Here is a 25,155-nt window from a genome sequence, read left to right on the forward strand (position 1 = left end):
GACAGTGCAAAGGCACAGAGGCCACTGTGCAGAAATGCAAGAATCCTTGGCAGAGGGAAGGGGACACATCAGGTAGAGCTTCTCGGGCCAAGAGGACAGCTTTGGTTTTTACTCTGGGTAAGACGGGAAGGTACAGGAAGGGCTTTAACAAGGAAGTGATGTCATCTGGCACAGGTTTGGCGGGGACCTATGGCCAAGGGGGGTGAGAGAAGCCTTCAAGGGATTGGACTTCCTGGGTCCAATGTGACCTTCTGTGGTATGTGTCTTTCCACTCCCTTAGAACGAGGATGGGATGTGTAACTTGTTTATAGCCAACAAAACAGGGCAAGGTGGATGGGAAGCCACTCCCGGGACGGCACGTAACAAGACTGATGTCTGTTTTCTTCACTGGCTTTGATGAAGTGTGTGGGGACTCATGGAGGAGCTAGCAAGACCCTAAGCCCTTATATCCAGCAGAACACAAAGAAGTGTCCCATCAACTGCCACGTGGACCTGCAGGCATATTCATTCCCAAAGGAGTCTCAAGATGAGCCCCACTGACCATAGCCAGCACCTCCACCATAGCCCTCTGGGATGCTAGGTAGCCATTTTTAGATGCTTGCTCCCATTACTGTGGGTTAGCAGTCATACAGAATAAACTGAGAAGTTTGTGGGTGGGGCCAGGTCTGTCCCACCTTGATCTGGTGCAAGCTGCTCACCTGTTGAGGTGGCACATGCTGGTCCTCACAGAACACTGGAGGCAAGACTGTCATGACTTTAAGGCTGACCTGGGCCTCATAACCGAAAGAAGAAAATGTTTACGCAACAAATATCAGAGATTTATCTGAGCTGCTCTCCCTTCTGGGGAGATGCTTTGGGATGCCCACCTGTGCCTGCTGGGCAGCAGAGCTTAGCAGTGTTCATGCCCATGGTTCTGTCTCCACACTACCATGTAGAAATCACAACTTTATTGTTGTTTGTAGTTTGAGGTGGAGAGGACTCTCTTTGTCACGCCCATGTTTTAAATTTATTCCAAATTCCAACATGCAGCTCGGGTGCTGAGGGCTCATTACTCTGAACTGCACTTGTGTTCTTAAACATCCTCAGACCTCTCCTGTCCTGTCTCTTCTAAACCAGTGAGCTCCTTTGCGGATGTCAAGATCCAGCTGAAATGGATCTTCTGGGAGCCCTGCCTCCCTTCCCTAGACAGAGTTGGTCATGTTCACTATTCCTTTGCACTTCCCAGAGTGTTCTTTATCCTTGATCCGAGCCCTTTTAACCCTGCACACATACAGCCTGACCTCAGTGGCTGCTCGACGGTTATTTCTGAGAGGGTTCATCAGAGTGGCACATGAAACTCTCTCCTGTCCTGGGCTCCTCATCCTGGTGGGGTTAGCCTATCAGCCTCTGAGGTAACAGAGCCATTGTGCATAGTGTCACCATGGCAACACCAATGAACAGCTTGGAAGCCTGCTCCCTAGTAACCCACTGGTCCTCTTGGGTAGCAGTGCTGCTCTGTCTGACCCTCCAGAGTGGTTCACCTGGGCAGGTGAGGCAGAGAGACCTGTGAGGTGGGTGGGGCTCCATCACTACCTGGGGGTTCATTTTACTTCTTCCCACTCAGAGCTGCTTGTGAGTGACACGTGCCCGGGCTGCCGCTGCTTACACCTCTCAGAACTTTGTCCTCCAGGTCAGTGACGGGCTGTGAGTCCACCTTTTGTGTGTGCCAGCGAAGGCTGCTCTAACTGGCTGTACCTCCGGGAAAAGGGGCATCTATAGGGGCATAACGGGTTATGACTGGGCATAGGGGACCAGCTAGGTTCAGAAAGCTGATTTGAAAGCATTGCTGCACCTGCTTCTGAGTTATCCCTTCTATGTGACCCCTTGCCCATATACTCCCTCCCCCCAGTGAGTAACTCCAATAAAAACTTCTTGGGGGTATCACATGCTAGACACTTACTTTTCTTTTTTTCTTTTTTTCTTTTTTTTAAAGATTTTATTTATTTATTTGTTCTATGTGAGTACACTATAGCTGTCTTCAGACACACCAGAAGAAGGCATCAGATTACATTACAGATGGTTGTGAGCCACCATGTGGTTGCTGGGAATTGAATTCAGGACCTCAGGAAGAACAGTCAGTTAACCACTAAGCCATCTCTCCAGCCCCAACACTTACTTTTCTATTTCATTCCACCCCTAATCCTACTTCTCTGACCCCCATCTTTTTCATCACAACAGAGGGGGAAGTTCACAGAGAGTCTGAACATCTCTGTGGGTCCTTTCGAAGACACACTAATCTTCTGGTTAAAGGAATTGTGTCTTAGTTAATGTTCTATTGCTGTCAGGAGACATCAAGACCATGGCAGCTCTTATAAAGGAAGGAATTTCATTGGGGCTGGCTTATAGTTCAGAGGTTTAGTTCATTATCCTCGTGGTAGAATGCATGGTGGTATGCAGGCAGACAGGGGAATAGCTGAGAGTTCTACATTTGAATCTGCAGGCAGCAGGAAGGGAGAAAGAGGTTGAAAGCCCACCTCCATCACACACTTCCTCCAATAAGGCCATACCTCCAAATCCCTGTCAAGTAGCACCACTTTCTAATGAGCAAGAATTCCAATATATGAGCCTATGGGACCACTCCTATTCAAACCATCTCCGAGTTGTAGCAGTCAGCTCTTGCTGTGTAACAAATCACCCCAGATTTTAGCAGCTTAACATGGTGTTTGTGGCCTTACAGTGGGTTAGAAATAGAGCCACAGTTTGTGTCTCATGGTAAGGGCTGGGAGTTTGGTCTCAAGGATTTTCCCCCAAGGCTTCTTACACGAAGGAACGCGCTCCTTATAAGCTGTTGGACAGAGGCTACCGCTGCAGGGCTCCTCTCTATGTGGCCTCCATCAGAGCCAGGGAGGCTAGAAGAGTCTGAGAGAACAGGGAACAAAGACAGAGCCCCTTCTTTACAACATGGAGGTGGCATTCCTGAGTCCAACCATAATCTGTTCATTTGAACAAACTACTAGGCCTGCCTGCCTCAAGGGGAGTGGATTACACTGTGAAGCAGAGACTCCCTGGGAGCCTTTCTGGTCCCCAGAAACGTGTCCTCCTCCCATGGGTCACACACTCACTTGCTTAAGGTCTCTGTCATCTCATCTGATGAAGGGTGAGGATAATGGGAAACTGGGGAATCGCTGAATTGGGTCCAGGCATGTGTAAGGCTCTGGTGTGGCTTCTCACTCCCAGTGACCTTCCCGAAGCCACCAGCTGCCAGGAAGTATCAGGCATGAGGGGTGCTTCAGGTGTTCCAGTTCAGAGATAAGGATGGAAGGGACACAGTCATGGGTCACCAGTGATTCTGAGCCCACATCAGACGGATGGCCCTTGAGCTGGCTGCAAGGCAGGGAAGCGTTCTCCCTCCTGTTCAGACCTCCACAGCGCTCTGCTATGAGTTTACTTCTAGGTTAAGTGTTGTCTTAAAAGTTTGGTCCAGTGGTGTCTGCTCATTTCATACAGTTGGCGTGGCTTCCACTCACAAAGTGGCAGAGTAACACTTTGCCAAGGGTTTGGTAGAAACTGTCCAGTCCATGGGGTCACTTTGGACAGAAGCCATGTCTTGTTTGTTGGAGGACGTTGGAGGATGCGTCCTGAAGAGCTTCTGTGAGGTGTGTCCCCTCAGGCCTCTTACAATGCTTCTCAGCCTTCCTAAGGCTGCAAGCCTTTAGTACAGATCCTCATGTTGTGGTGACCCTCAACCATAAAATTATTTTCTTTGCTACTTCGTAACTGTAATTTTGCTACTGTAATATTATATATAATTCTGTGTGTGATATATGAATGTAAAATATGTAAATATCTGATATACAGGATGGTCTTAGGTGACCCCTATGAGAGTGTCAGTCAACCAGCAAAGGGGGTCAAAATCTACAGGTTGAAAACCACTGTCTTAAATAGTCAGTCCTTCATGTGACTAAAAATAATGTTCTGGTCTCTTTTTTCCCCCATGATGTTAACAAAGTGCTCTGAGCCTGTTCATGTGTGTGTGTGTGTGTGTGTGTGTGTGTGTGTGTGTTTGTGCATTTGTGTGTGCATCTGCATGTGTGTGTGCATTTGCATGTATGTGTGCATTTGTATGTGTGTCTGTCTGTGTGCATGTTCATATATATGTGTATTTGTGTATGTGCATTTGATTGTGTATGTCTGTCTGTGTCTTCATGTGTGTATGTGCATTTACATGTGTGTATTTATGTGCATGTTCATGTATGTGTGTCTTTGCATGTGTGCATGTGTATATGTGCATTTTCATGTGTGTGCCTGACTGTGCTATGTGCATGTTTATGTATGTGTGTGTCTGTGTGCATGTATATATGTGCATTTGTTTGTGTGTCTCTGTGTTGTTCATCTTTTAACATAAGAAAAGGATAAGAATGTTTTTATTTAAAAATTTTATTGTATTTTATTTATTGTATACACATACATACAGACACATGTGCATGTATGTGTGTGCATGAAGATACACATGTAGAAGAGAAAAAAAAAACTGTGGGAGTTAGTTCACTTCTTCCATAACGTGGGATTGGGATCGAAGCACCTTTACCTGCTGAGCCATCTTGCTGCCCAAGTAGAAGAATTTTCAAAACCTTGAAACCAGGCTCCTTTATGTTTAATGGCCCTACCCAAAAAGCAGCCAGGAGGGTGCAGCTCGAACCCTGAGCCCAGGTGTGGCTGGCTTCTATCACATCACTTAGTTTTCAGTTTACCACGTCCTTCTCTGAATGCTGAGGGATGCCTTCCTTTAAATCCTTCTGATGGCGTCCCGCTGCCCAAGCGCCCTTGACAGTAGCATGCATTCCTTGATTACTGCTCATGTGGGTCTCAGGGCTTTTCCTACTAAACATCCAAATCTTCTCCTAGGTGTACTCACTACTTGGTCCAGAACCTCCCCCTAATCTTATTTGTTATCTTGGAAACAGCCCAATCTTGGTACCAAATGTATCTGGTGAGATATTGCCAAGCAACACGTGGTCAGATAGCACATGCGACTCATGGTAAGATAGCAGTTTTCAAAGGTCCCAAGTTGGTTTTTTATAAAAAGTGTTTTCAGAGGTTCCAAGCTAGGGTCTCAGTTTCTATGGCTACAGAGAATAAATTTCAGAAAATCCCACGTGGAATAATTTGTGCTCAAGAGATGTGTTGAGAAGAAAATGTGAGTTTGAGTGATGGCCACAGCCTGCTGTGTGGTGGGTCATGTCCCGTGGATGCAGTGTCTTGTGGGCCAAATTCTTAGGGTCCTAAACTGGAGGATCCACTTTCAAGTTCTTCCAGGCAGGCATACTTGGTTCTTTGAGGACACTGTGACCTGGGGTCTGTGTTCCTCATGAACTAACAGCTAGAGGCTGCCCTGTTCCCTCTACATGGCTTCTGTGTGGGACGGCTTCACACATATCAGGTCAGAGTAAGCCAATGGAAGAGAGCCAGGGAGAGCACCAGTCAGGAAAATGCTATGATTCTAATCCCGGATGTGACTGAATCACTTTGATCATATCGTTTTGATCAAGATAGAAGTCACTAGGTCCAGTCCAGACTCAGGATTGACCAGCCTGTGAACATGTGGGTGGGTTCATCGGGAGTCATATCGGAAAAGGCACAGTGGTCATAAGATAATTTCTACTTTGTGGTGCTGAAGATTGACTCAGGGCCTAATGCATTCTAGGCAAGTGTTCTCCAGCTGAGCCCTGGCCCCAGGAAATTTAGTCAAAATTAATAGGGCATTTGAACTAATCACGTTTCAAGAGGATAAAATTTTTCTGGCTCCTACCTGACTTGCTGATTTGAGTTTACTAGCAATTCAGCTTGCTGGGTGAACTTAGACTAATCTCTCTTCCTCCCTCCCTCCCTCCCTCCCTCCCTCCCTCCCTCCCTCCCTTCCTCTCTTGGGACCTCAGTCCTCAGAAACCCCTTTGATGGTTACTTTTGTCAACTTGACACAATCTCACTGACAGATTCTTTAGTTCAGGTTGGACTTTGGGTGTGCTTGTGGGAAATTGTCTTATGTTAATTGAGGTGGGAGAACCTAGCCCACTGTGAGCAGCACTATTCCCTAGGCTTAAGTGAGCAGAGTAGTAAGCACATGCCCATTTACTTTTCTCTGCTTTTAACTGTGGGCGGGATGTGAGCAGCTTTTACATGTCTGCCACCTGCACTTTTCCCTGCTAGGATGGCCAGTAATGTAGATTGTGAGCCAAAAGGAACTCTCTCTCCCCTAATTGCTTTTGACAGGGTGTTTTGTCACAGCAACAAAAATGAAATTAGGACATTCTTCCAGCGTAGACTTGCTGCTTTTTTCTGTCCCTCCCTTGTTCCAAAGATGCTTATATGTCAGACCAGGCTTTATTGCAGCGACATCGCTACGTTTGTAGAAACTTGGGGAAAATGTCACCTGTGCTTTAAATAAGGGAATATAAATAAGGAAAATATCCCTTAGGAGAAACAGACACAGCTACAGAAGCTGCAGGGGCTTTAGAGAATGCAGACGGATGCTCTTGGGTCCTGGGTCCCTTTCCAGTCCCTCCTTCTTTAATGAACAACCCATGGGTAAAATGGGCTTGGGGTGAGGCTCAACCAGGCTTTCATGAGGCCTTAGGTTCCATGCTCCCCTCATCCCACAGTGACACGTTCTAGCTGTCCTATGTAGGGGCCATGTGGAAGGAACTGAGGCAGCTTAGGAGCACAGACCCTCCACTCGAGCATCTGTGAAGAGCCATGTTAACATAACAGCTGATGCTTCCGATGACAACTTTCTATTTGAAGAAATAAAGCCAGGGCTTCCTGGAGCTGGTGGAAGAGAAGAGAAGGAGATTAGGAAGATTAGGAGGTTAGGAAGAAAGAAAAGAGAGAATCTTGGTGGCATTGGCAATGTGAGAAAGATCATGGAAGCCCAGGTGGTGGCCTTGGCTTAGCCAGAAGCATCTGGTGAAGGGCAGGTGTGCTGGGGTCTGGGGTGATGGGCTAACAGCACAGCTGCAGCACAGGGAGCCTGGTCAGGGCTGGCTGGATCTCTGGGGCCTCCCTGATCAGGTCTCAGATGTCATGCTTTATGGAAACTGTCACCCGAGACCACTCAGAATTTGTGTGCTGCTTTGTCCACAGGGCCGAGCTCAGACATTCCGGGTCCCAGAGTGAGAGTTGATGGAGCTGGGCCACCGACAAGGTAGGACGGGAGGATGAGATCACTACCTGCACAGACTGGCTTCTTGAAGTAGGATGGGGGTGGGGCTCACCTCATCCCCCTCAGTTTTGCTGAGGCCTCTAGATGGCATAGGCTGACCCACTCTGAGCACAGAAGAAAAGTGGGGAGAAGAGCTGCTGAACCTTCCATCTGACAGGCCTGGAAGCTTTAACTTAATGTGGCTTCCATGGGTTAAGCTTGGGTTGTTGGAGAGCACTCTATGTACCTAAAGTGAGGGGCTACTGGAATATATGGCAGGGTTGGTACATCAGGGCTGACTGAACCCCACTCAGATTGACATATAGGCTGAGGTTGATGGTAGAGAGGGTGTGTATTTGTGCTCTGGGTACCGGGTACAAGAGATGGCAGAGCTGGAAGGGGAAAGGAGTCTAAGGCAGGTGTGACTAAGCCAGGTCAGCTCTGGGAAGGTTCCCCAGGGCAGCTGGGGATGGCAAATACAATGGGGAGCACCAGGGTATTCTGGCCACAAGCATCCCAGTGACCGGGGTCACCCCAAGAGCTATTTTAAGCCCTTGGTTTCTAAGCATTTCCTGGGATTTCTGATTCAAGAATCTGTTTCTAGTGAGTGTGAGTGGCATTTTGATAGAAAGGCCAAAGTTAGAAAACAATGTTCAGGGTCCTTCCATGTTTACAGTAGTAAACAAAGCTGGGCTTACTTATGATGCTCACCTGGCTGGCAAATGGATGATTGGAGATGCAATGAGATTTTAGAAGGCCAGATGCAGGCAGGCAGACATCCACTCACCACCCATCCATCTACCTACCCATCCATCCATCCACCCCTCCCTCCCTCCCTCCCTCCCTCCCTCCCTCCCATCCCATCCCATCCCATCCCATCCCATCCCATCCCATATGCACAATATCAGACCCCAAGGAATAACACCACCGCCCTCAACACTTCTGAAAGCCAGAGACAAATAGGAGGGTGCTCTTTAAGCCCAAGAACTCAGGACCCACCCAGGCCAAGTGCTGCCAACCCTGAAGACTAGGCTGCTATTGTTACTTCATAATGGCTCAAAGGATGAGGTAGCCTGGAGGACAGGCTGGGGACATGACACCACTGAACTTGGGTCAGGAAGGAGTGTGAATTCCCTCCTGACAGTCTTCCTAGGGGTAGGTGACACTTCCCCTGACCAGACAGGTGCTATATATTCTTTCTACCTCAGCTTACCTTCTTGCTGCCCTAGTCGTCCCCGGAGGCCCCACTGCCTGGCTGTCTGCTGCTTCTGGCAGAACCTGGGGGGGGGGCATTTGGCTCCGGGAGACAATCTCTCCCTTTGGCTTTTGTGGGTGAGAAGGGGAGGGGACACAGAGTAGAGTAAGAGGCAGGAGGAAGTGGGGAGAAATGGAGAGAGAGCCCACTTTTCTCTGAACCCTCTTCCTGGTGAAGCACCCAGGCCACTTGCAGCGGAGTAGAGGGTTCTGGTACTACCCCTCCCTACAGATGAGAAGGAGCTTTCAACAGAGCAAGGAAATCACGGCAATGATGCCTGATGCTTGTGCCAGCCTGTCCTAAAACCTGACTGGTGGCCACCAAGCAGTGAGCAGAAGCCAGGGTCTATGAAGTAGGAAGGGACGTTTCCTCCTGACCAATGGTGTGGGCTGGATGCTTTTTTTTTTTAAGCAAGTTAGAATGCCACATGAAGTCAGATTTCATTTATACAGAAAAGCAAAACACACTGTCGTAGACTGGAAGACTCTTCTGGAATATGTAGGGGCGAGCTAACCAAACATCTCCAGTGGACTCCTGAGGCCGAGAATGGGGGCAGGCTGTGAGGACCACAGACTCTCACGCACAGCACATGTACTGGAATACACACCATATAGCTTAGAGAAAACATTCCTGGTTAGCCCAATCCAGGGCCATCAGGGCAGCCTACAGTCAGAAAGAGACTTCTGTCCTGGCTTGGATGAGGTGCTGTATGCCTTGGGATCTGATATTGTGCAGCCCTCTATCTTCTTTATTGAGGGACTTAAATGTTCTGGCGATTGTGCGGTATTGTGGAAGGCCTGAAACTGGCCCCTGCATAGACTTCACCTGTGTGACCCTCTTCCCTTATCTACCGGGAGGAAGGAAGCACTGTGGGGCTCACAGTTGAGGTAGAAAGGGGAAATCCAGGGCTGTGAGGGTGGGCTGTGTATGGTGGATAGGTGCTGAGCAAAGCAGTGGCCTAGCCAGCTTGGGGCTGGTAACAGGAGGTGTGTGTGTGTGTGTGTGTGTGTGTGTGTGTGTGTATGTGTTCTATTCTCAAAGAAATAATGTGATTTGGTGTTCAAAACAGAAGGGTGGTGGATGGTGGAAAGATGGCTCAGCAGTCAAGAGCCATAGTTGATCTTTCAGAAGACCCAGGTTCAATTCCCAGTACCTTCTTGGTGGCTCACATCTGTCTGTGACTCCAGTCCCTGGGAAACACTCTCTTCTGACCTCTGTGGGCATTTGGTGCCTGGACTTAGATGCAGAGAGACCACCTTTATACATAAAAAAATTAAGGTCAAAAATATATAAACATTTATAAAAAGAAAGAGATGGCCTCAACAGGTAGCAGACCAGCTTGGGTGACCCTGAGAGAAGTGCCTCAAGGTGACAGGGACTGAGGCATCAGCCGCTTGTCTGAGCCAGGGATGACAGGAGTGGAGGGCCATAAGCCGAGGGCAGAGTTTGGGGGTGATACAAGTGGGAATGAGGAAGGGAGCTCTGAGATCCAGGAATGGAAGTGGCTGGGATGGAAGGCAGAAGACACGAGGCACGAGGAGCAACAAGTCCATTCTGGCACTTGGCCAACCCGAAGTTTGGCCAAACCAAGAGCCATCCCTGACACCCTCATGCTTAATGGATTCATCTGCTGGTTTGTTGCAGCTCAAAGTGAGCAAGAAAGCTGACCCAAGTGTGCCACGGGACACTAAAGCTCAGAGAGGCTGGGTCACTTGCTCAGCGCCATGCAGTTTGACCTGATTGAGGCTGGACAAGCCTGGGTCACAGTCCCTTTGGTCATAGACTTATGGGGACAACTCTGGGCTGTGGAGGTCTGACTTCCCTCTGTCTCCTCTGCTTTCTCGCCTTGCCTTGGGACCCTGTGACACTGGGACACTGGTGCTCCGCCCTGTTGTCTAGCTCTGGCTCTCTGGTTTTTATCTATTTTCCCTCCCATTGGTCTATCCTTCCCTGCGTCTGCTTGTTACACTATCTTGGACCCTCCTACCTCTCACCATCCATCTTCCCCCCTGCCCAGGTACAACCACTTTGACAAGAACCAACCTGAACAACAAGGAGGGCCCAGAGGATATGGACTCCTGCAGAGCTGTCCACAGCTCCTTGGACAGCTCCAAATTTAAATACCACCCAAGACTCTCCCAGAGCCTGTCAGGAAGCCCCCTGGGCCAGGGCCACTTGGAGCCTCCACCTGTACCACCAACTCCTACCTGCAGGACTTCTCTGGCTATGAGCGCACATTCTGAGGACCTGAAGAAGAGGACATCCAGATCCAGCTCCAGAGATGCCAGGGACACCTTCCAAGAGGCATGTCTGGGGAAGGAAGGCCCGGACTCCAGGTCCCCACAGCAGAGGACAATGCCTCTGAGCAAGAAGGACAGCGTCATTCCTGAAAACATCCGCCACAAATTTGGAAGCAAGATGGTGGATCAACTAATCTCTGAGGATCAGGTGACAAAGCCAGGGACTTGGGAGACTCTGTGTGAGGGAAGGTTGTCTTAGAAACTTTTAATAAGGATTCAAAACCCACTCTTACAAAGGTCCTTATACTGTTAGAAGGTGGCATTTATTGAGACCTGCTATTTCAAGACTCTAGGGTCTGCCTTCCACCCATGTTTTACAACTAGGAGAATGGAGGTCTAGAGGGTTCCAAGACCTGCCAAAGTCAAGAACCCCTCTATGGTCAGAACCGATCTCATACTTAGGTTTCCTGCCTCACAGGCCCAGACTTGACCCTGTGGGTCTCAGTTTCCTTCTTCAATGAGAAAGAAGTTGGTCTCAGTGTAAACTAAGATGTTTGGTTTGTGGGATGCCTTAGTATTAGGCAGCAAGTTGGGGCTCCTGGGGTTCCTCAACTGTGTAAACTGGAGAGTCTGGCCTCTTAAAGTCCTGTTTTCTCATTTCTACAATGGGAACTGGCTCAGCCTCTTCCTAGTGGTGTTTACAGTAAAAGCTCAACATGTATAGGATCATTGCTGTCCCTTGTGTCTTTGCCCACTGGGAGGAGAGACTGATGGGGAGGTATAGAACTTGCCCTGGGGGCTGCAGCCTGCAGAGAGGATGGCAGGGTAGGAAGGAGAGGACACACACTTACCTTCCTGGTCACTTGTCTTTTGTCTTTGCCTCCAGGCTCGGCAGGCCATTGGTGAAATCTTTGAGGGCCAGAAGAGGTCAAGCTCATGGCCTGGCAGGACCCAGAGCCCAATGCATGTCTCCTCCATTTTCTCAGACTACTATGACTTGGGCTACCACATGCGGTCCAACTTGTTTCAAGGTCAGATTAAAAGGCCAGGGAGGGATTGTAAACATGCTTGGTCCTCAGGACACTGGGGCACTAGAGGTCTTTGGGATGTCCAGATCTTAAGGCCCAAAAGCACACCCCTATAGACATCCACTTTATAAAACACCCATGGCGCCCTCCATGTTGGCATGTCCTGTGGAAATGCCAGGATCATCTAGTCCCTGGCAAGTGTGACTTCGCTATGCAGGTGACAGTGAAGCTCTCCCATACCGGACACCTATGGTTTTCTAGCCTGAAAGCAGGAGGCCCGGGTACTCCAGACCTGACACCTTTGTTGACAGAGACAATAGCAGGTTTCTTGGGATCAAAGGTCAGCTTGGTCACTTATTAGTGGCTGGGGACAACTGTGGACAGGAGCCATTACCTTTCTGAAATTCTGTCTCTTCCTTGTGCAACTGAGTTGATAAAGACAAAATGGTCTTTATTGCCACGGGCAGGATTCCAGGACAGAAGGGTGACAGGCCATTTGTTTTTTTCCTTCCCTGGAGTCTGATGGTTACATCACCTGGGGAAAAGGTGGGAGGGAGGGCTGCCCGTTTCTAGAAGGATAACTTGACCTGTCCAGTCCTGTTTGGCTCATGGGGGTCATGTGTTTTGTGTCACAGCTGGGCTTGCAGCCAAGAGCTTAAGACCTCTCCGTCACGTGATGAGAAGCAGGACTCACAATGGTGGGCCCTAGGGGGTAACAGGATTCCCAGGTCTTTTCTGAATGGCCAGGGTGTGTGCGGGGGGGGGGGGGGGGGGCTCCATCAAATGTGCAGCGGCTCCTCTCCGAACCCTTTTCAGCTAAGCTTCACTGTCCAGAGTCCACTTTGACTGGCCCTCCTCCCTCTAGCTGTCTTCAGTGCTCCCAGGGTCTGTCTGGCGAGACCTCTTTTCCCTGGCTTGGGTCCCTGTCACCTAAGGAACCAGATGCACAATGGAAGCCTTTCTGGGTTCTTCTTTGAGCCTGAGGAAGAGGTGTCACTAGCTGGGGGGGAGGGAAGCTGGATCAGATCAAAATGCCCTCTCGTTTGAAGCCTAGGATTCTCTTTTCTCTGTTTGACATTAGTCACCGAAGAGTTCTTACTTATGACACTATAAAATACGTGCCTGAGTATAAAATACTACTCTTAGGAAACCATGGCCCCCTCACCCAGTCTAGGCAGTGGGAGTGTGCCAAGGGAGAGCAGGAGCCAGCCTCCCAAGGCTCACAAGGGCTCATTGTTGGGTTTTTCTGAACTGACTGGCATGTAAATGGTATCTTAAAACTAGGCAGGAGCAGTCTGTACTTGGGGCTGGCACCAGAACCAGAGCTCTGGCCTGCAGCACTCTAAGCATGTGACTGTCAGTGTCTTGTCAAGGTTCACCTACTGGAAGTCACCCTAGCACTCCGTGATGGGAATAGGTAAGGTGTGGCTGCATCCAGGCAGGGGAGAGAAGCCAGACAGGAAGAACAGTCTGGGTCACGGATCCTAGAAAGTCTTTTTCCAGGGTAGAGTAGGAGACTAAGGTAGTGTGGGAGACTTGTTCAATTTGGGTGAAGGACTGTCCCAGTGCAGTTAGGAGAAGGACATGGGGGGGGGGGTCTGTGGGACCAGATAGGGTAAACACTGGGACAGTAGTAAGGGAGGACTGTAAACATCCTGGAGGGACCCATGATGGTGACCTGGTGTGTTTGTTTAGTAGCATTGCCAGAGAAGTGCCCAAGATAATCAACTTATAAAAAGGTTAACTAGGTACGGAGGTCCATGTCTATCATCCCAGTACTCAGGAGGCAGAGGCAGGAGCATTACTGTGATCTTGAGGATAGCTTGGGCTACCTAGTGAGTTCCAGGTTAGCCTTAGTGGCAAGAATAAAGTCCTTTTGAAGGCAACTGAGGTGATACTCAATTGGCCTCTTGTCCCTCTGGGGCTTTAGAGAGGCAGGATGTCACAGCAGGGAGTGTGTGATGGAGGGAAGCCATTCACCTCATGATTCAGGAGTGGAGATAAAGAACGCAAGGTCCTATTATCTCTTCCCCCACACCCTGTGACCCGATGTCTCTTGGTTGACCCTACCTTGGTTTCGATCGACCATCTTCCAATAGAACCAAGGGAGGACTGAATGGTGACCTGGAGCCTTTGGGAGATATTTCAGGCTCACACTAGAGCACTTGGTTTGAGTTGCTGAGCTGATGCACTGAACATCTAGGTGCCACCATTTGCCATGTGGCAGGCAGCTCAGCAGGGCTGCGTCCCATGGCATTAGGCATGGCAGTCAGGGCATTTGTGTAAGGTGGAGCAGTTGATCAGACAGTGTGGGCTAAGGAGCTGACTTAGGGCGTGAGAGCAGGATTCCGGCTGATTTCAAAGCAGTTGACCGGAGCAGCCTGAAGAACAGGTTCCTGGTTGCGGAGCCAGAACCTTCCAGCAGGAGCGAGGTGGAGGTGGAGCGTAGGCTATGCGGAGTCATGGATGTAATCCTGTCTACTTTCTCAGGCTTGCTTTAAGCCCTTAATCCACTTCAAGTCGGCTTCTGTCTTCAGTGAGGATTCTTTTCTAACTCCTTTGTGTGGAGGGTTTATCTGTCCAAGAGCCCCATCTTCCCCAGGGGCCTGCAGGTGTCCGCCCACCCTCAGGTTTTCATAAACAAGAGGTGCTCAGGACGCTCCTTTCATCCATATCATATTCCACTGCGGCCTCTGAGCTATATTGTAAGGTGTTTGGGAACATAAGCTATTCTGCCCCCAACAAGCTATTCTGCCCCCAACACCACCTCTAAGATCTATGATATCCTGCCAAGATGGTCCCTTGGCTTCCAAGTATAAACAGACACATGTACAACCCTGACCCTCTACCATGCATACTTATACTGATACAAACAGACAGACAGACAGACAGATACACACACATACACACAATTGTGTAGTTATCACAGATGGAGGCTCCAGAGCAAGGGAAAATACCTGAGTCTGGGGTCTGGCTTTGGCTTGAACCCCAGGGCCATCATTCCTGAGGTGAGGTGTGTGTGTGTGTGTGTGTGTGTGTGTCTGTGTGTCTGTGTGTGTCTATCTGTCTGTCTGTCTCTGTCTGCAATGCCCTGAAGCAATGCAATCACTCTGCTGCTGTGGGCTGAAGGATGGCAGGGGTTTGAAACCAAGCATTGTTGTATGTCCTGCTGTTAACCCAATGTCTGCAACCCTGCTGGTGTTGGGGATGTTTTTGGAGCTTCACCAGTTGGTGCCTGCCCCCCTACTCTCTGGAAGCCTGGGGATAAGACTCATCAGTGCCTTGGAGTTGCACCCCTCTTTACTGCCTGTGGTTAGTTTACAGAAACATGGGGTTCCCTGTACTAGGGGTACAGTTGGCCCATGTGTGCTCTGATCCATCAGCCTAGGCCAAAGCCTTTTGTTCTGTTGTGGTTTCTTCCAGTCTCTGAGGCAGTGCAAAAGCTCCTACAGTAACCTCAGATCCCATCTAATTAGATTTACTCTAAAAGGCGAGTGGCAGGCAAGTCTCCGCCTTGGAGAATCTCAAAAGCCAAAGTAATCCTTTTAAAGGATGCTGGCCATTACTGCCTCCCAAGCCCCAGATCTGACCATTGGGCTTGGGACACAGCTGGCTTTGATCCCCAGCTGTCATCACTGTCATCACAGCTGCGGGCTTCGGACCAAACCTCTAATTCATTCTGTTCCATAAACCTTATAAGCGATAGATTCCAAACTCACAGATTTGCCTTTCTGAGGGATTGCTAGCTTGGCAGTATCATCCTCCAAGAGTGCAGCCTGCAGTGGACTGCAGGTCTCTGGATGCTGGTGGGACCTGCTTCACAGCCCAATTCACGGCTGTTCAGGCAAATGCCATCATAAGCTTGCAAATCCTCTTTCACTGTGTTTGCCTAATGGGAAAGGCCTGTTAATGGCTTCTGCACAAACCCTGCCAGTCTTCATTAACACTCTTTGCTTGATCTATTAATTAGTGAAAGATAAACCTCTAAATCCTTCCCACCCTAGCAGGCTCATTAATGACTCTCTTGACATTGGTGTATCTATTCAGATGCTTGCAATGAAGCAAGCTTAGAACCACACTCTCTACCTATACTATAATATGAACCATGTACTCTCTACATACATATGTGTGTATATATACATATTTATGTATATATGATTTTAGGTGTGTATGAGGCTGTGTGTGTCATATAACAGCATGCCTGTAAAGGTCAGAAGATAATTTGCAATGGTCAAATCTGTGCTTCATCAGGTGAGTCCTGGGTATTGAACTCAGGGCATAGACTTGGTAGCAAGCACCTTTACCTGCTGAGCCATAGTGGCAGCCCCATTATTTTTAATTTTTCCTGCTGCTATTTTGTCTGATGTAATTGCATCCAGCTGGCATTTGGCGGATGTATCTTTTTCTGTCCTCTTCATATTCATCCTCTCCCTGTGTCTTTTTTTAAAAGTATGCTTTAAATAATACAGGTCTGGAAATTATTTACTCTGACAATCTGTTCTCTGGAACCAGTGAGTGAAGTCAGTTTTTATTTCTGTTGCTGGTGTATTTGGGATGATCCATTCTTTCTTTCTGCTTTCTATTTGTGTTTCTCATATTCTTTAAAAAATCTTAAATGAGTTTTTACTTATTATTCCAATCAGATTTTTCCCCCTTTCCAGTTCATTTTCTAGTTGTTCTTGACACGTTCAAGTGAACAGGAGACAGATCCTCAATGGACGCCATGAGGCTCCCCGTGAGCAGTCTCAGGACAGTAGAAGGCTGTCTTCTGTCTCTTTTGTCCCTCCCCAGTGTGATGCCCACCAGGACACCCTGTTGTAAAGTCAAAAGATGGAGGAGCTTCCTTAGCTGGCCGAGTTCTTTAACTCTGCAGCCCTGTGGCTTCACATTCCCCCAGCCTATGCCCCAGCAGTGAAGCGGGCACAGTGGTCACAGCTGCTTCCTCGGAGGGCTCATTCAAACTTCTGAACCATTCTTAGCTCCTGGTAAATCCTGACACACGGCAGGTTGGTGGCGTAGCTCAGTGTAGAGCCTAGTGTGGACTGTTAGGTTGATCCGGCTGAGGTCCAGAAGATTAGTAAACAAGGTCTCTGGGAAGTTTCCAGCGACATTAACTAATGTATGTCTGGGGTGGGCGTGGGGGTGGTGGTCTACCCTGGATGTGGGTGACACCGTCCATGTTTCCAGGCTGCTGTGTTGAACCCCTCTCCTCTCATACCCTTGGACACCTTGAACCTAAACCTCTGGAACCGTGAGCCAAGACAATTCTTTGCTCCCTTTAGTTGTCTGACTCAGGCATTTTGTCAGAGCGACCAGAAATGGATCAATACAATGGCAGCTGCCTGAGATGTGGACACCTTGATGTGACTAAGACATAGCATGGGACCCCAAAACCTGTTTGCAGGAGGAATTTGGGGACTTTGGGGGTTTGAACCAGGGAAATTGCAGAGAACTACAGGCTCAGTTAAAGGGAAGCTGAGGAGTTCACGCCACCAACAAAAATGTGTGCAGTGTGGACGGTTCTCATTTGCTCAGATGGGAACCAGGATTCCCTTGGGAACAGAGCTGAAGGCCACTCAGCCTGACAAAGAACGTGTCTATGTTTTGTCCGGGTCCTGAGACTTTGTGAGAAGCCAAGTTTAAAGATGGGCTTCATCTTCCTAGGGTTGAAAGTGAACCTTATCCCCTCTTGTATGTATGGAGTCTGAAGTCCAGAGAGGTTAAACATTGAGGCCGCGCTGGACCCTCTCACGCCCCTTCTTGTCCACAATGAACACACAGGGAATAAAAGGATATTAAGATAAAGAATAGGGTGCCTACCTTCCGTGACTTGGGGATTTCTTCATGGTGTCTGACAGGCCCACCCCAGGAGACAAAGAGCCTCATGAAGGCGTCCTACACACCGGAAGTGATAGAGAAGTCGGTGAGAGACGTGGAACACTGGCATGGGAGGAAGACAGATGACCTGGGTAGGTGTAAGCGTGGGGGTCGGAGGGTACCTCAGGCAGGGAGGGTGCCTGAAAAGTGCAAAGAAGGAGGTGGAGGTCCTCGCGGTGGAGCTGAAGAGGCATGGGTCACAGCTACTGGGGTCTGTTACCGCCTGGAAGCTGCTGGCCCCTGTGATGGTCCCTCTTTGGTTCCCTGCAGGCCGGTGGCATCGGAAAAATGCTATGAACATGAACTTGCAGAAAGCACTGGAAGAGAAATATGGAGAAAAGAGCAGATCCAAGGGCAAGTAGTTGAAAGGACATTGGAAGGAAGCTGGAGAATGCTGCCGATAACGAAATAAAGGCTCCGGTCTGAGCCCTGCCCCTGTCTGATGCTTCTTACCATGCCGAGATGGGGACTCATGCGTGAGGCTGGAGGAAGAGCCGAGGGAGACAGAAGCTCCGAACAGCCAAGGTACTCAGACGGCCTCTTCCTGTCTCCTCCATGTCCTCCGGAAGAGATAGAGGAGCTGATCTAGTGTGTTCTGGTGACAGGTCCTCTACTGGACACCACTAGGTTGCACTCTGCATAAGGACCCATAGCAGATTTTTAACTGTTTCTAGATGTCTATTTCCCGCACACGAACCCAGAGACATCAGAGGGATTGTCCATATCACCCACCTCTCCCAGCCTAGGGGCAGATCTGACGGGTCTCTCATAGGCGCAAAGCGATTGGTTCAGAGTGGCCACGTGGCTCGGCTTGGGCCAATGAGAGAGAAGGCGTGTAGATGCTGCCTGGGAAACACTTATCCCAGCTGGGTAAGACGGAGAGCATTCACTATTCCTAACACACTAAACGAGAAGTAGGAAGCCATGCAGACCGCCTTGGCAGAAATTCTAGAACCAGAGGAATTGTGGGCAGTTTAGCACAGCCTTACTCTTCCTGGACCTTGCAGAAGCCACCACAGCAGGGATAGGTCCTATTGCTGGGTTGATTGTCACGGCTTGATGAGAGCCACACCTAAGATGAAACCACAGCTGGGGTGGGTAATGCATCTGGAATGGTTCCACAGCTGGGATGAGGACCACATATGAGATGAGGGACGTAGCTGGGATGAGCACTGTAGCTGGAATGGGTACCGCCTGTGGGGATGGCGATTGTAAGTTGGATACATATGCATCAACAAGATCAGCTGAGGTGGTCGCCACAGTGTAATGAGGTACCATGGGTGGGACAATACAATGGGACCAGTACCCCTGCTAAATGCACGGTCTAGATCCAAGGGGCATGGGTACCACAGGCAGGTCTGTCTGTAATCTATGGGGCTGCTTCATATTTACTTGGACTTCTCCCATTGGTATAGCAACTAGCATCTAGGAAAGATCCAAGGGAGAGAGATTTCGTTGGCTACGGTTTAGCAAGTGTTACACTGGGTGGTTAATGTCCCCCATGGCCTTGGTCCAAGAACACCTGGTCAGACTGAGAGAGGAGACTCCACAGACAGTACTGTACTTCAAGGGGCTTCTTCTTCTTCTTCTTCTTCTTCTTCTTCTTCTTCTTCTTCTTCTTTTTTAAGATTTATTTATTTATTATACATAAGTGCATTGTAGTTGGCTTCAGACACACCAGAAGAGGGCACTGGATTCCATTACAGATGGTTGTGAGCCACCATGTGGTTGCTGGGAATTGAACTCAGGACCTCTGGAAGAGCAGTCAGTGCTCTTAACCACTGAGCCATCTCTCCAGCCTCAAGGGGCTTCTTGAGGACTGCAAAATGGAACTCTACCACGGCGAGCACTCTATGGATTAAACCAAAGCGAGAGGAAGCATCAAGGACCCTGGCGGAAGAGGGGGGATACTGTGGGCCTCCTCTTTCCCAGCCCCACTCTCCTCCAAATGACGGAAATGTAAGGGGGCTGGCTAGGAAGAGATACAAGCTCAGGAAGGACATTCAATGTCACCTCACATTTATCGAGCTAAGGGTGTTTGAGGTACAAGGCTCAGCTCAACCTCTTTCTGGGTACCTACTTTCTGCAAGGTCTGTCTTTGGTGCTGGTAAATCTGGACCCCACCTCTATGTAGTAGTTACTATGCACCCAGGAAACAAGGCACCCGAGAAACTCACTTTGAAGTTGCACTAAAGTAGGCCCTGGCCTCTCTGCAACACAGACATGGTTGGGACCGAAGGCTTTCCACACACAGCCTCGCCTGCTCCTCATGCCTGTTCTCAGCTGCTATCTCTTCAACAAAGAGAGGAAGCAGATGTAGAGAGGCCAAAGAAACTGCACAAAACCGTATTGATAATGCCTGGGACCAAAACCCAGTAACCAACTCCAAACTCCTCCTCCTCTGCCCTCTTTCTCCCTCTTTCTCCCTCTCCCTCCCTCCCTCCCTCCCTCCCTCCCTCTCTCTCTCACTCATCTTTGCCTTCTCCTCTTCATCTTTCTACTAGCTCCCAAATGATTGACACAAAGCTCTATTAAGTTTATTTAAAGCTCTAAGCAGTACGATCACATAGATATTCTTCTGTTCTAACCCTCTACATCCAAGCCACAGGCCCCATCAAAGTTTGAGTCTCCCCCTGGCTTAACCTGTGTGTCCTCAGGGCAAATCCCTCATCGACCTGCTCATTACACTTCTCCTGGACCTGCTGCCTCATGGCCACCTTCTTCCTCTTCTGCTCTGGGACCCTATCCCTGGGACGGCAAGTCATTCCTTCTCTGCCCAGTCATAGGGCTATCGGCTCTCTATTAACCAATCAGAGATAAATGGGGAGCCTCCTTCACACAATAGTGATATATGAGATATTTCTGTAATCAGGACAGTGCTAGTGTCTGGACTGTGACCAGATCTCTGAGCACAGAAATCAGCAACTAAATGGTCCAGTCATTTGAGGCAAACACTCTACCAAATGAACTATATCCTCATTCCAGAGATACTCTGTCTCCACCAGCTTCTCAGACTGCAACACTCTACCAAATGAACCATATCCTCACTCCAGAGATACTGTATCTCCACCAGCTTCTCAGACTGCAGCATCATCGAATGTACCACAGACATGGCCCTGTTAGGGGCCATTAAGTATGGCAGCAGGCAATGTAGTTCTTGTCCTCAGGGCATCACGGTCTGCAGAGAGTTGCTGGACAAGTTGCTTGTGGCTAAGAAGCTGTGCACACACAGGTGGATGAGCCATGGCACCTGTCTTACGGGCCAAGAGATGTATCCGTAAGTGCTCACAGTGAGACCCATGTGGGGCCATGGAGGAGAACTTGGTGGTGGGTGCAGCAGGGATGGGGTCAGATGGGGGAAGCTGTATACCAGAGGCTATCTCAGAACAACTTGGGGTCACTGTTATGGACCGGAAGGGACACAACATCAGGACAGCATGCTGGGTGTATAAATCTCTAGCAAGAAGTATTTGAGGAGATAGGTGTCGTTCATGAAGCTTGGAGCAGAGCTCCATGGAGGAGAAGTAGGGCAGCAGACGGCTTGCACTTGAGGGGGCTGGCTCCCCAAAGCCCCATACCTGGGACACCCAGTGCTGCCTTCTAGGAACTTATTGCAGAAACAGACAGGGTCCTTGATGACAGTGAACACCAGGAAAGAAAGCTGAGGGCACAGGCATCGTTATCCTGAGACATCGGAGGTGCTGATTGAAACAATAAACTCACCAGACTGACAAATTAGAAAGCAAGTATGGAAGAGAACATGGCGTCTTGTTGCTGAGACTAAAGAAAGACCTGACAAAAGTTAAGAGTTTGTATGGCTCACAGTTCCATGCAGGGAGAGGCAGGGGAGGGGAAGTGAGGCTGCTGGTTAGCCAGTGAGGAAGCAGGAATTACGAATGCTGGTGCTTAACCCCATTTCTCCCTTTGCTTCAGTCTGGGACCTCAGGCTATGGGATGTGCTGCCCACATTAGGATGTGTCTCCCTGGCTCCGTTCACCTAATCTAGGCATTCTCTCACACAGATGTGCCCAGAGGTCTGTTTCTATGGTGAGGTTTTTCCAAACCCTATCAAGTTGACAGGATTAACCTTCACAGATGAGCAAGAACTAGGGCATATGTAACAACTGAAATTTTATCTGCCAGCCTCAAAAATCCATTTCTACAGAGTCTAGAGGACCCCCTCACATGTGCCAAGTGAACTCTCCCCTGGATACTCACTGCAGGACCGATTCATAAGACCACAGCCCAAATGTCTATCAGCTGGAGAGAAGACAAATAGGCCGTGGGAAGGAATGAACTTCCCCTACACACATCACAGAGCCAGGTCACCATGTGCCATGACACCAAATGACAATCGGCAGAATGTGTCCCACCAGAGCAGCGGCTCTGTATTAAAGGCATGCGGCCCTTTAATACAGTTCCTCATGTTGCAGTGACCTCCAACCATAAAGTCATCTCGTTGCTACTTCATGACTGTAATTTTGCTACGGTTGCGAATTGCAACGTAATATCTGACAAGCAGGAAGTCTGACATGATTTCCCCAAAGAGATCGAGACCAGCTGTGCAAGAAGGACCATGCCAATCATGTGACCCTCCGGAGGCTGACCAGGGCTCGTGGGGGTGCTTGTAAGAGTAGGGAGGACTGAGAGCATCCTATGGGTCCACCTTCATGCTGTATTTAGCTCAGTACTCTTAGAGGCAGCCCTGGGAGAGAGCAGCAGGCAGAGAGCCTTCTGACGGGAGGAAGGTGGTTGTTAGCACAGTGTCCATGAGCTGATGTAACCTGAGCAGGCGATTTCCATTTTGGCCTAAGTGAACAAACGTGACACATTCTATGACTCTACCTTGGTTAAGGATTCCATCTCGACATGAAGGAGGGATTGGTTTAATTAGGCATTGTCTCTAGAGAGTAAAGCTGTCGTGCCGGAAAACTAAAAACACGTGTGGCTTTTTTTTTTTTTTTTTTTTTTTAACCTAAAAGAGGCTTTGATTCCCCAGCGCTGCTTTCGACAACACCGTTGGCTCTCTGTGGTAGAAATTACAATGACTGGTAAGTGCCTCGTGCCGGGATCAGTTGGCACGTGGCATTGATTAGCACAGGGAAAAGTTATTTAGAGTCACCTTCATTATATGTCATGGCCATAGACCACAAAGAAGCCCCAGAGGATGTCCTCAGATAGGACACTGCTGTCTTGTCCCCTGGCTACCATCCCAGGCCACCTCGTCTTGACTCTGTGGGACAGCTTCTCCGCCATCCACCTACCTGGGGATGGTAAAATACCTCCTTCCACATATTGTCTTGAGATCCCTGCTGGATAGACCTCACAGGAGGCCATGGTTTGGCGGTAGGCTCCTGACTAGTCCCAGAAAAGTCACCCGTGCTAAAGTTTCAACCACCAAGCTGACAGCTGTCTGATGATCTGAGGAGCCAAGAGAACCTAAGAGTCAAATTTCCCAGTAGACATATCTATGAAGTCCCCCTCTTGTGGGCCTCCCAGCTCTTGTGGATTGTCACCCCATATAATCCACAAGGGCAGTGGGAGTAGAGGTGTCCAATAGGGGGTTTGGAAGCCCTATGAGTACACACAGTGACTAGACCACACTGGGGCCTGCAGTCAGGAGGCAGATCATCTCAGGCTGATTGAAGGCTTATGAAGTTCTGGAGGACTTACGGTTGGGACATCCAGGATGGGCAAAGGCCACTGGCTGGGGGCTTAGGGTACCTGGATCGCCTCATTAGCACAGGGAAGCCTTTCAGGTGCTGGCTGAACAGGTTTTGTCAGGAGAGAGGAAATTGGCCTATAAACTAATTGAGGATACATGATATTCCTAAGGCAGAGGTGAGGATGGGGTCTTAGAACTCCCCGGACAAGGTCAGAGAAGGAGAAACTTTGCTAACCAAGGAAGTCCTCTATGCACCGAGCCCCAGAAGGCTATCTGGCCAATGGTAGGCTTTGACCTTAATTAGAGTTTTCCCACACCCTCTGCCTCAGTCTACCACAGAGGCAAGCTGGAGTATCCTGATACTAAGTAGCCATTTTCTCACTGTTCTGCCTCCCCAGGCCCCTGTCTTAGGAGGAACACCCTGCTTTTGGCTCTTGTTTCTTTACCCTTCTCACTAAGCTGTTCTGAGTCTATGAACCCAACTAGTTCTGTGACCTCATCAGAACACTTGTTCTACTTGATGGAATGATCTGTCATTGCAGAATTGAGGATAAACATTTTAAACCTAGGCACGGAGGCATCTGTCTATCATCTAAGCACTTGAGGGCAGGAGGATCAGAAGTTCAAAGGCAGCCTGGACTCATTAGCTCCTGTCATTAAAAAAAAAAAAAAAAAAGCAAAGCAAATAAAAAGATCTTGAAGATTTTAAAACTCAATGGGTGTAATTTTATCCCTGGACACACAATACATGCTGGAGCTGGGATTCAAGCCAGATGGCCTAACCTGAAACCCATGCCTTACCCACCAAGCTACCTTGCTCCACTGAAGTGCAGACTGTGGTTTTCTCAGGAATTCAGGTAAGCATGGGCAGGGCTTCTAGAATGTTTGTCCAGCCAGAGGGCAGAAGAGGAAGTTCACATGAAGATTTTCTTGTTTGCAGTGAGTTCTTAAATTCTTCCAGATAAGGAAGTGCCAGAGATCTTTCCAAGCTGGTGATAGAGGAGGGGGGAGGGGAAGGGGAAAAGGAGGGGGAGGAGGAAGAGGAAGAGAGAGGCACTGTAGATGAATTTGTGAGATTTGAATCAGAGCCAGGCAAGACCATAAGGAAAATTGCCCAGAGTAACAATTGCTAGGTCCAGAAATAAAAGACATTATGGACTATGGTAAAGTCATTAAGGAACAAAAGTCTAGAGAATATAAGTCTTAAGAAATACTCTGTAAACCAACGGGGAAACGGAGGCGCACACACAGAGAGAAATGGATGATGGTTAAGGTCCAGACACAGAGAGGTAGGAGAGAGGGAGACAGAGATGTGGAGTCGAATCCGGGTCTGTGGACTTTCTAGGTGACCTCTGGGAAACCTTGAAGCTTTAACTATTGTGGAGTAGGCAGTGAGGCTCAGTCAGGAATGGAGCTCAGCTCACCTCAGGTTCCTGTACACGGGAGAGTCAAAAATGCTCCCTCACAAGAGCCTCCAGCGCAGTGGCGGAGCAATGACTGATGGGAACAAGTCATAGAAAAGCCCACGGCAGCCTCCGTGTTCCCTGCAGGCTTTCGCTCTTGAACTCGTTAAGAGAGGTTTTGCAGCAGAAGCTGGGGAGAGCTGATGAGCATCTATGGGGTTAGAGATTGCATTCCAGGGCGGCTCTGGACATAGCTTTGCCTTCAGGGAACACCTTGTCCACTCCTGGCTGACCAGTCTTTTGACAGCTGGCTGAACATGGAGGTAGTGAATCATCAAGGCTGTCCTGGGAAGTTGGGTGAGCCAGCAAAGCCTACTGCGAGCAGCTAGCAGCTCTGAAGCAGGGTAGGATGTCAGGAATAGCCACTGAAATGATGGCTCCTTATACCTTTCAACACCTTCACCAGTCTGCTAAACTCAGAGACTCCGCCCCTCTAAGCTCAGAAGCCCC

General features: G+C 49.1%; 1 protein-coding gene across 1 annotated transcript; it reads left to right on the top strand.

Moving 5' to 3' along the window:
- Nucleotides 1–10,454: 10,454 nt before the first annotated feature.
- On the top strand, nucleotides 10,455–17,939 carry CIMIP4 (ciliary microtubule inner protein 4; the record flags this gene model as incomplete). Its single annotated transcript, XM_080938978.1, has 4 exons — nucleotides 10,455–10,880; nucleotides 11,559–11,703; nucleotides 17,559–17,669; nucleotides 17,848–17,939. Exons 1-4 carry the CDS (start codon nucleotides 10,503–10,505, stop codon nucleotides 17,937–17,939), a joined length of 726 nt encoding a protein of 241 aa, XP_080795104.1. The 5' UTR covers nucleotides 10,455–10,502.
- Nucleotides 17,940–25,155: the final 7,216 nt, after the last annotated feature.

The sequence above is a fragment of the Micromys minutus genome (assembly GCF_963924665.1).
Source record: "Micromys minutus genome assembly, chromosome: 27".
In the NCBI taxonomy this organism is placed as follows: domain Eukaryota; kingdom Metazoa; phylum Chordata; class Mammalia; order Rodentia; family Muridae; genus Micromys; species Micromys minutus.